This window comes from Lissotriton vulgaris, chromosome 12 (genome assembly GCF_964263255.1).
Source record: "Lissotriton vulgaris chromosome 12, aLisVul1.2, whole genome shotgun sequence".
NCBI classification, from domain to species: Eukaryota; Metazoa; Chordata; class Amphibia; order Caudata; family Salamandridae; genus Lissotriton; species Lissotriton vulgaris.
The window spans coordinates 727,942,420-727,954,473 of record NC_141700.1 but is presented as its reverse complement, the minus strand read 5'-3'; the positions used below and the strand labels follow the sequence as shown (position 1 = coordinate 727,954,473).

The 12,054-nt window shown below is 44.7% G+C and overlaps 1 protein-coding gene across 1 annotated transcript in view; it reads right to left on the bottom strand.

Moving 5' to 3' along the window:
• Nucleotides 1–12,054, bottom strand: part of STAG3 (STAG3 cohesin complex component) — a 1,294,449-nt gene that overhangs the window by 263,988 nt on the left and 1,018,407 nt on the right. The window contains exons 28-29 of the mRNA XM_086945989.1: nucleotides 7,778–7,926; nucleotides 6,027–6,155 (exon numbers count right to left, since the gene is read on the bottom strand). Of these exons, the coding sequence (XP_086802115.1) occupies nucleotides 6,027–6,155; nucleotides 7,778–7,926 (278 nt within the window). The remainder of the gene's footprint in view (nucleotides 1–6,026; nucleotides 6,156–7,777; nucleotides 7,927–12,054) is intronic.

Here is a 12,054-nt window from a genome sequence, read left to right as displayed (position 1 = left end):
CCATAAGGATCATCATTTTCAGATTCCTCTAATTAATGGCTGGGAGGCAAAGGTGAAATGTGGGACACATCATGATAAAATTGCCTGTTAGACGACAATTTAGAACTCAGAATAGGCGTAAACTGCAAAGGCGAGGGTTTTTTACGCCTCAAAGTAGCAGAAATATATGTTGAAGGTGACTCATATTCCGCTGAAATCGCTGCAACAGTTGGCATCATCGACGTTGTGATCATGGCTGTCGTCGACGGAAAAGACATCGTCAACGATGTGCTCGTCGACGTCATGGTTGAAGTCGTCGTCGACGGTAGACTCGCCGACGAGGGAATAATGATTGTCCACGGTGCGGTCATCGACGGCATCGTCGTCGACGGTATCGTCGTTGGCTCGTCGTCGATCGTATCGTCGTCGACGGTGGGCTCGACGTCGCCGGGATGCTTTTCGACGATGGTGGAATCTTCGTCGCCGGGATCCTCGACGACGAAGCAGGCGTCGACGAGATGTGAATTATCGACGACGTAGGGACTCTTGTCGACGGCGCCGTCGACGAAGACTTCGTCGACTGTGTAATTTTCTTCAACACTGAAGATCCACTCACCTTTAGAGGTGATTTCCTCGTCAACGACTATGTTCTAGCTATCTACGGAGGGTCCTGAAGAGATTTTGAGGTAGTTTTCTGAGAAACTTTCACCGTATCTCTAGATTTCTCCTCAGAAGAGACTTTCTTTTTCTCTTTTTGAGAGGAGGACTGACCTGCTTCAGAAGATTAAGTTTTTAAGGTCTTACTCATTTTCTCAGGAGGATCTCCAGATCTATCTCTTTTCTTGGAGATGGGGGTGGGCACTTGACTTGCTTCACCTTCAGAAACCCCTTCAGATGATTTCCATTTCTCCAGCCAAACCAGCAGGTGTCCTTCACGATCCTTCAAAGTCTTTGCAGGAAAGGTTCTGCAGATCCTGCAGTCTTTGACTTTGTGTGCTGGGTAGAGGCAATACATACACTCTTTATGAGGGTCCTCAAAGTGAAGTCTTTTCTTCCCACAGGAAGAACAGGCCAAAAATAAGCTCTTCTTAGAATCAGACATATTCTTCTCTCCGAAATTCAGACCAAAGGAAAAAACTGAGCATATCATAATGGTATACTACTATCACTAGTGCTACGAAAATCTGAGGGTTTGCCTCTCTGTGGGGATGGTTCTAGAGGGTGCTGCTGCCTGATTGGCTGGTTTCCAAGTTTGGTTCTTTTTACAAAAAGACAGATATGTTATTGTAGTGACTTTTCCTTACACTGTAGCCTATGGTATAATGTTATTATGACTTATGTATATGTTTTATTGTACCGCGAGACTACCACCTCGTCGGCGGGGATGATTCAAAGCATGTGAATCTATGAAAGATACCCATGTTTCGTTTTTGGCACTGCGTTAGTGGAAGTGCTTGATGTAGCACTTTTCACACAATCGTTCCCAAACGAGGGAGTATAAATGTCACTTAAATACATACATATATTACGTAAACATACAATATTAGCAATTCGCAAAGAGCTTCATAAGCCAGAGGACACCATCATGAGCATCACAATAATTTTGTAAACCCCATTCTGTAATATTAGGAGCCTACTTAAGATGGCACCAGGCGAACCTCATGATGCTGAGAAAACACTAGCTGGGATCCCCTTTTTTAAAATCTGTTTCTTGAAATAGAATTCTCATTTGGTCCAAATTACTAGTGCTGATGAAGCCAGAAAAGTCTTAAGCATACTGAATCCGAAATCTATTGTAGGTACCTATGTAATGGGGAACCAGGCGAATCCTTAATTTTCCTCTCTACTCTAACAGAGTTCTTCTTGAAAAGCATGTCATCAGTATGTGGTACAAAGAGCAACGAGTGTGCAACAGCAAATCACAATTTTTAGTTGTGCATCAAGCTTATAAGACAAAGGCAAGAGGACCTTTGCAGAGTCGCAGTAGGACAGTATTTGCTTGCTGATGCACAGATTATCTGATTGAAAATCACACTGGTTTCACAACCCCACCCTGTAATAAATCCCCAGTCACTGGGGAGCTCTTCAATTATGTGCTGCACTGGGTCTTACAATGACAGGTAATATTTGCCTAACAGATCTGAAACACTGTCTACCCTGAGGACAAATGAGTATGAAGTATATTTTTCACTCCCTGTGCATTAGCCTCGCCTGCTTTTGGATTAAGCATGTCAGAATCAGAGCCATCCATCAAGAGTAGCAGCCTGCAACCTGCTCCCAATATTATGACTCTAAAATACTCGCATGCTGCCGTTGGATCTCAAGCTTTTAAACGTTTCTCTATTTACCACTGTTTTAAGTTACACTTCACTCTTACTCCAACTCTACATCTACCCTGTGGTAGTGTAGGCGGGGCAGCCAATCACAACTCTGGACGCTGGGAGGGTGGAGTCAGGCATTTAAGGCTAGACTGTTAATCTGTTCGCTGTGGACGTGCGCTAGCATTTGGACGCGCTAGCTGCTACAGGTTATGCTGCGTTTTTAACTCTCCCCTGATACTTTTAAAACTTTTACTGAAATGACCCTGTATGTGCCTCATCTCCCCGGTTCTTGCTCGTAACGGCAGCTACTTCTGCCCCCTACCCCGGTCCACCACGGGCTTGCCCGATTGCTGTGGAGGGTAGGCGGGGCGGCCAATCACATCTCTGGATGCTGGGAGGGTGGAGTCAGGGGTCAGTGCGTCAAGCACTTAAAGAGATGCACTTTCGGGCGCGCCGAAGGCGCGCCTAAGGCAAGCCAGTCTGCCCCCGTCCGCTGCTGCACCGCGACCAGCGCCAGACAGACTGCCAGAGGACGCACAATGAGGCAAACTTGCTGGTCTGGGTCTCAATTATTAGCTATGAGGCCGCACACCGGAGGCTGTAGCACCAAGTGTAACCTCTCTCAGCTACTTGTTGAACACTTTGTGTGCAAGGATTGCTCCTTCTCTCTCGACTCGCTTACAACTAGCCTGAGAGAAAGTTGCTATAAGGAACCCCGCAGTGAGCCTCCCAGAGAGGTAAAGGCTTCTCTCCTTAACTGTCGGTCTCTCCCGCAACACGTGGGCGACATCTGGCTTTCACTCACTACCCACTCATGGGACCTGATGTTTTTAACCAAAACCAGGGTTAAAGACGCATCCAACCCAGATATTTCGCTTGCAACTCCCCCAGACTACCACTTTGTCGGGAACAGTCGGCCACCGACAAAAGTGGGAGGAGGGATCGCCATAATTCTTTGGTCCCAATGGAAGATAACCTCTAGGAAATTAACCAATGCAGGCCCCATTGAAGCGATGTACGACAGTATTACGAATCCTACTCACCTGATCCTTGCAGATGTCCTGATCTATAACCCCCCAGGCTAACATCCTTCCTATCTCACTGAATTATTAGTGACCCTTGCAGACCTATCCCTGAAACACCCTCATTTACCTTCTTAGGTGATTTTAACCTGCATGTGGATGACACTTCCTGCCCAAAAGCAAGGTCCCTGGTGGAAACGCTAGCCGGCATAAACCTTGACCAGAGAGTTCATGGCCCCACCCACAGTGCAGGTCACACCTTAGACCTTGTTTTCTCTAATTTGTCGGCCCTCTCTACCCTGCCACCCCTTCCCCTGACCTGGTCTGACCATTCCCTTGTCCCTTTTAATCTGACTATTTCCCCCCCACTGACCATGAACAGTGGGGTACCGAATTTGGGTAGAAAATGGTACAGAGTTACCTGCGACGCACTTGTACCAACACTATCCAACCAGGATTGGCAACCTTCTCATGATTTACACGCAGATGTAAAGAAGTTTAAAACTAATCTCTTCACAGCTATAGATGCTATTGCCCCCTTACATCCCCTCTCTTCTGCTCGCATGAAACCCTCAGCCCCTTGGTTCTCTCTGAATCTCCTTATAGAAAGAAGTAAATGTAAGAAACTCGAGCGCCTCTGGTGACGCAACTATGATCCTCGTGCGAAAAATATATATATAACCGCCTTAAAAAAGTTTCATAAATTAAAACAGGTCACTATGAAAGAATACTTTGCTAATAAAATCAACTCTGCAGACAATTCGGCCAAAACTATCAAATTGTGAAGGATTTCACTAAATCGACAGCTCTTACTTGCCCCACCAAACCTAATCAAGAACTTTGTGATGCCCTCTCAGACTTCTTTCATAATAAAATCACTGATATTTTCTCTTCCTTCACACTGGCCAGGGGGCCTGGTGAGGGTAATTCAGCCCAGCTCCCCCTCCCGGCTAGCATAAAAATGTTTGATGCGTTTAAACCCATCCCACAGGATTCTGCCCTACAAAAAATTCAACAATGTAAATCAGGCTCGCCCCTTGATCCTGTTCCCGCTCAAGTGTTCACGACCCGGGCTCCAGTCATCACCTCCCCTCTAATTGCAATCTGGAATGCCTTTATTTTCTCTGGCCTATTCCCTTTGGGATGGCCATGTTGATCCTTATCCTAAAGAAAGCACCCATATCGCTCCTCCCCAAACCAGCCAAAATTCTGGAAAAAGTTGTACAGGAACAGCTGGCCGACTACCTGGAATCCAACAATCTGCTGCATGATACACAGTCCGGATTTAGATCCGGATATAGTACGGAGACAGCCCTCTTGGAAGTAACAGAGACTATAAGGGAGAGCGTGGACAGAGACGAGGTGGCCATGTTAGTGCTCCTCGATCTGTCCGCGGCCTTCAACACCGTCTCTCACTCCATACTACTGGATAGACTCTTTGATATAGGGATACGAGACACTCCATTGGCATGGATAAAATCATTCCTATCTGAAAGAACACAACCCCTTGGATGTGGAGTCCCTCAGGGGTCGGCTCTCAGCTCTCTCTTTTTTAATGTTTACCTGTCACCTCTGGCGAGGGTTATTGAGGCCTATGGAGTCAGAGTGGTCTCATATGCTGACGACACTCAGCTGATTTTCTCATTTAGAGACCACTCTGACAATGGACTTGCCAATTTCAAATCTTGCCTCACTAACATTGTTTCATGGATGACGTTGAATACACTAAAACACTGATAAAACTGAGCTGTTATTCTTTAATCAGAAATCCCCACTGCTGCCTTTCATGTGGTGGCCGCCCGAGCTGAACCCAGCCCCGTTCCCCGTCAAATCGGCTCGGAATCTTGGCTTTCAAATCGACAACGAACTGTCATGCAAAACCCAAATCCAAAGAGTTACCTCTGCCTGCTTTGGCAAATTACACATGATTAAAAAGATCTCCCCCTATTTGTCCAGGGACTCGATGAGGACTGTCGTGCACGCCCTCATCACATCCCACCTGGACTATTCTAATAGCCAATATGTGGGGGCTCCTGCATACCTCCACCATCAATTGCATATTGTCCAGAACGCGGCGGCAAGACTGATATGGCACGTCCCTTATCGCCATTCTATCTCCCCTTACTTAAAGAACCTGCACTGGCTTCAGATATCACACGTATCCAGTTCAAAGCCCTGGTTCTGACTTTCAGGGCATTGAATGGGAAGGGACCAGGCTATCTCAGAAACAGACTGAAACAGATCTATTCATCTCATGCAATCAGATCTAATCACCTTCGTCTCATGCTCCCCCCCCCCCCCCCTCCCGTTTCCATCGATCGAGAAGAGGAGGCAGAACTTTTGCGGTGGTCACTGCTAGGCTGTGGAATTCCCTCCCGCTAAATCTCAGACTGATCGAATCAGAATCTCAGTTTAGGTCCAAATTGAAAACATGGCTGTTCTCCAGCTACTAACCTCCATGTTCACTACCGCTGCTGTCCACAGTGCCGGGACACCCCCGGTGGAGGTAGCCGTGCGCTTAACAAGTTTCATAATAATAATAATAATAATAATAATACCCTGCACCCTGTTGTGTCCCAGCTCTTCTCTGCTGGCCCATACCCTCTTAAGCCTCTGATCACCTATTTTTTTTACTTTCTATCCCCTCACAGTTTTTATCATATAGTGCCCTAATACCGCCTGTTTTAGTCCCTTTGTTACTTACAGGACCTTCTTGTCTTGCTTCAGCAGTTTGAAGGAAAATTCACAAAGGATGTCCAGAAAGGCCAGGTTCTGTGGGACGTTGTCTGCACCAGCAGGAGGAGGATCCTTGAAAGCAAACTTAATGCCCTCCCTGAATAAAAGGAAAGATGGTCATATGTAGAGGATGTTCAGACGCAAGCAAGACAGTTTCCTATTTTTCTTTACGGTTTGTTTTAGAGAGGACTGTGCTACGCATGAAACACATCAGAATTCCATTATTGCGAATGATGCATGGTCCATTCAAGAGGGTGAAGTGTAACCTGCCCGGACTAGTAACATCTGGAATTATGACTTAAAATTCTTAAGTTGCTAAGCCATTACTTGCTCATCCATTTGTTTTTTTTTTTCCTTTCATCGTGCTACTTTTACTCCTAAATTCACAATGGGGCAAAAGTGAGTAGAAGTAGAAAAACGCAACAACAAAAAAAGCATTGATGCAGGTGCCTAGGAAACTTCAACATGATTCAGAATGTACATAGTGATGCACATAAACCTTACTTTATATATGTACAGAATAATGATTAAAGAAATAGGTCCATTCCACTAAACTCATGAGTTTCTCTTTGGTAAGTAGCATGTTTCTGGTTGTAGATTTTTTTTGTATTTTCTGCAGATAGTTGTAATAAAAAATGTACCACAATCAAGCCAACACTGCAAGTTGGCACAAAGCCATAACTTTGCAGTCAGTGACGCACATATAGGTCTGCAGTTTGAACTGTGTTCATTCATCCATTACCCATGCTCAAGCAGCTTATGGCATGTATGGAGAAATGCACATTAATAAAACGCCAAACATCCATGCAGTACCACTCACCGCAAGGCAATCGCTTTGTGCAAACATATAATATTTTAGTGTGCAGGATCAATTTATAAATTAGTACTGCGCAATTCTCACTTGTAAGTATCGTCTTTATTGCACAATTGCCATATTTTCCTCCTCTCTCCTTTGTTACAAGAAACAACTGTAGCACATTTCCACTAACATGGAGGAAACCCTTATCATAACCATATCCTTACTCAAAGCTTTTACTATAAATGGTACCATTACCCTCGCACTAACTCTAATCAACATCTTTGAGGTTTTTTTAGGGAAAGGTGTCTCTGCAACAATGCGTCTTGCAATACATTATTCTCACAGAATTCAATTTTCAATACACTTAATAAAATGTTACAGCATATAAGGTGGTGATTTTAAAGGCATCTGACATTGTAACAGGGTTATGTAGTACCACTATCTTAAATACTGTAGGGCTGTGTTCAAATGTAGCAAAGATCTCCTACACTTAAACTCATTTTTGTGCTGGGGTGCATGCAGCATTTCCACTTGATGAAGAATAAAGTCCCATATGATATCAAGAAGGAGGTGGAGTTGATTGATCCTAGTAGTAAGTTAATATTTCTCTTCATCCAAGTTAGAACTTGGCCCGGCGCACACATTAGTGACAAATTTGTCCGAAAATATCAAAGAGGAAGACAGCTCTTCGGTAGCGTGCACCATGCCTTTCTCAGTTAACACCTTAATAGCAAAGTCAGGCATGTGTGTATTTAGAGACTTAAAGGAAGCCAATGGGATGTCCAGGACAAATTTAAATCGAACAGCACAGGCTGGATGACTGCTAATATGCTCCCTCGCTCTTGTCTCTGCCCCCAGTGATCTTCCATGAGACTTGCATGGAGTACCTATTAGGATATTATGGTTGCACTGTGCCTTACTTGTGAAGCATGACGACTGGTTCACGGTTCCGTAACTGATCTGGTCCAAACATAATGGCAAAGCGGCGGCCCAGGTCCCGTATATCCATGAAGGCCTGAATGGAGCGGATTACAAACGGTCCATGGTCCTCAACCATTTCTGCAAAAACCTGACCACACAAAGAGAATGATAAAACAGAAAAGTGACTAACCAGTGTCCATGACTTTTTAATTTTTCCATACTTATTAGAATATGATTCGGTTAAAGTAAGGATTTAAACTACTTTTGTAGAAACAAAATTGGAAACACCAATCACTTGCCAAAATGTTTTAAAAGCTGTTCAATAAATGTCACGCCCAGTGCTATTTAGATGTGACGAAATGAACATCTTGAAATGGAAGCATGCTAGTGTGACAGTGAAAACACTGCAGAGCATCAATGCAGATACATGAACTACCTTCTCCTGCCTTTCCAAATGTAGCATATTTTATGAGTAGAAACAGAGGAACCATATTGGGGGAGCACCTATGCAGCCATTAAACAATAAACTTTTCCCCCTATTCACTGTTCCATAATGCAACCAGTATCAACTGTTGGATTTTTCTTCAAAAGCCACTATGAGAAGTATCAAGTCCGTAACTTCATCCACGGTTTCCACAACATCTTCTCGAACATGAGCAACTCTTTGTGATACGTTTACTGAGGTATGTTTTACCACGTTTGGGACAATACCACAACATTTATTTTTGTTTAGAGACGAATAACAATCTAACGTCTCTTACAGCTTGCAAGAACGTTTCCAGGCCACAGAGTGATTCCGATAAATACTGAAGTCAGGATCTGCAATACTTTTCGAAAATGTGTCTATTTTCTTGGATTCTGCGAGTTTATGTCTTTAGCATAATGCTACATGGGTAAACTATAACTTGTAATTATTCTGCTATTTTCACCATTAACTACTCAAGTATATTTTATTAGTTTGATCTCCTGCTAATTAGGCAATACAAACCGCACATCGAAAAAAAGAATCTCAAATTCATTAGATCGACAATAAAAACAGCTATTATTCACATGCTATTGGGTTCCTCCAGTTCGGAAGATGTAGGCGGGATCAAAATAAAAAAAACATGTACACGTAAAACATGTTAGAATAAATACACTACATACACCCATAAAACATGATAAAATGGATACAATACAAAGCTACGACCCTTCTTTAGATATAAAACAACTCTTTCAATACAGCCCAAACCAGGCCAAGGCATAAAAATACCAAGTAAATACTTTACCGGCCAATGTCGGCATCAGAGAATAGTGACTTGACAAAGCAGATTGTGCAATATGAGCAAACTGTACAAAATATGTTATAATTCACGCTCATTAATCAAAAAGCATTCATGAGGGGAAGAGTTGTCTACTGACCTCCGATGATGCAACACCGGCAGAAATGTTCAAAACTACATGAAAATTCATACTGTGAGATAAAAGGAGCTATAATAGAGACCTCTAACCCCCGCTCTTTTTTAGCGTTATAATGCTTGTTCCTATTGGAGCACTGACATGTCTGAGGAGGAATACCAGGTAGGGAGATTTAAGGACGCTTCCATAACCTGTAAGATATTTACCCATTGACCCTTGGATTTCCCTTGCAGGTGAAGTAGTATGATATACCTCAAGGAACTTTCATCCAATTTTAACAGACCTGCCCAATATTTGAGCAACCTCAGCTTATATTTGAAAATAAGCATTGGCATAGCCAATAGGTCTCGCCTTTGGGACCTTATAAGTGTTTAGCTATGCAACAGTTGATGTTGCACCAAGTATATTGTGCTGCATAATTAAATACTAATAAGGTCCCAAAGGCGAGACCTATTGGTGAATGCTTGTTTCAGAAGGGTCAGCATCAACCACAGCATATCTGAGCTAGGTTTTTAGGGCAGTTGCATGAGCTAAGTCATCATTGTAGGAGAGTAGGGTCCGCTTCCTATGGTCACCCCCACTTTTTGCTGTGATTTTCTGTTTTTTCGACTTTAGTGTGTCTCTGGGCCTGCTAATCAGACCCACAGCCCATCTGTTCTCTCTCTAAATTAATACCATGTACTTTAGGTACATACCTAATTGGGAATTGGGTCACCTTTGTGAGCCCCTGTATAGTGTACCATAGGTACCCAGAACATCGGTGCATCCAAGGCCTACCAGGGGCTGCAACATGTATTATGCCACCCCTGGCTGGCCATCCAATCTGACACCACAGGCTGATCACTCAGCTTGGGTAAGGTGATGTAATCACTGTGAGAAGTTGGCCTGATATATGATGCTCACTAGCTCTAGTGATCACCTTGTATCAGTCCAAACAACCCTTATGGTGATTGGTTGTAAGTCAACCTTATAGACCAGCTATCCTAATGGTAGCATGGACAAAGCAGTCTTAGGCTAAACTATTCTGGCATGTGAAGCCAGCTGTTTTACCACATATAACCCCTTGAATACCAAATGAAAGGACACCACACAGGTAGTTATGAAAATAAACAAGATATTTATTAACTAACATACACCTCTGAACTCTTTATGAGGTCAGAGGGCTAAGCACATGACAAGACTCGTTAAGTTGCACAAATTACAATGGTGCTCTGGGGCACGACAAACCATATACTAAGTAAATGGTATAAGGAAATCGATAGAAGGAATGGAGCTGTCCAGAGGCTGTAGGATCGCTGGGACTACACTATCCTGACCTGAGGTAAGTAATAGAAGGCCGATGGAACGCGTGTGCAGAGTGTGAACTCACACGCAAGATGCGTAACAAAGTAAATGGACAGTACAAATTACGAAAAGGTAAGTATTAGACAGTTCCGACCAGCTAGGACTAAAACGACTTGAAATCTGGACACTAGGAGAGTCAATCTACCCTTGAGCACCGAAATGCACTTGTTGCCTCACCCACGGGCTGCGGGTGCATAGGTGTCAAAGTGTGTCGGGTTTCCGCGTTGAGGTCTATGGAGCCTGGAAGAAAAAATGCTGCAGGCAGCCAGAAGGAAGATGTCCAGAGTGATCCAAGGGTGGATCGAGGAAGATGAAGACCTGAAAGCAGTGGGGACAATGTTCACAGTCACTAGCCAGTGACTGGAGTGGAACCAGGAAGGAACCAGATGCTGTTGTCGCGATAAGGTGAAGAGTGGACACTTGACTCTGCAGCCACGTGGACCAGGTGGTGTCTTCGACGACCAGGATGGAGGCACGAGCTGTCCCACGCAGGTTCTCGCTGTCGGCGGTGTTGGATCCGGGTTCGGCGTCAACAGACCTTGGCAAAGGCAACACACGCGGTGAATGGAAAAGGCGTCTGGTGCGGACCAGGAGGGTCCGGGGTGCTTCTTCTTTGCAGGGAAGCAGGGGCCAGTCTGGAGCAACCAGACCAGCGGTGTGGATTTCAAGGATCGCCGTCTAGGAGGCCACTAGCCAGCTGGCAAGTGACCAGACAACGCGTCGAGCAGCAATCAAGCAAAAGGGCCCCACGCAGATCTCGTGGATGCTGGAGGGCTGATCTTCTGTGCAGGAGCTGCTCAGGACTGGGGCTACTGAATCCCCAAAGCACTTCGTAGAGGATGCCTCTGAAGTCGTGCTGGAAGCGAAGTGCAGTTTCTCCAAAATGGCCGGTCCCACGTGTCTCGTCGCACCCACGGATCTCAGCTGTGCTGCAGATGTAGGTTATGTTATGTTATAATTTATTTTTATAGCCCACGGCTACTCCAACGGAGTGTCCCGGCGCTTTGTTTTGGCAGCTCAGAAAAGAGAAACATAAAAGAAGAAAGATTTCCAGAACAACACAATAACATAACTAAAGAGTAAAAAGCCAGGTTTTTAGGTTTTTCCTAAAGGACAACAGATTCGAAGTGCTTCATAGAGCCAGTGGCAAGGTATTCCAAAGCTGGGCGCCCTCACACTAAAGGAGCGCCCCCCCACACAGGCCTTCCTGACCCGGGGAACCACCGCAAGAGACAGAGACTCAGAACGAAGAGCTCTAGTTGGACGATAAAAGGCAAGCCTGCGCTGAAGGTATTTTGCTCCGGTCGGAGAGGTCTATTAGTCCGGGTCTCGTCGGGCTCTGAAGTCTGGATCCACTCGGGAAGACGACAAAGTGAACCGCTAGGACGCTTGATGATGCCTGCAGATTTAGGGTGGTCACTCCTTGGCCACAAGGGAGATTTCTTCAGTGGAGCAGAACGTCGAAGTCCAGAGTTTCTTCTTGTAGAGTTTCAAATCAGGAATAATCTAATTTGGAATGGGACCAGCTCCTACC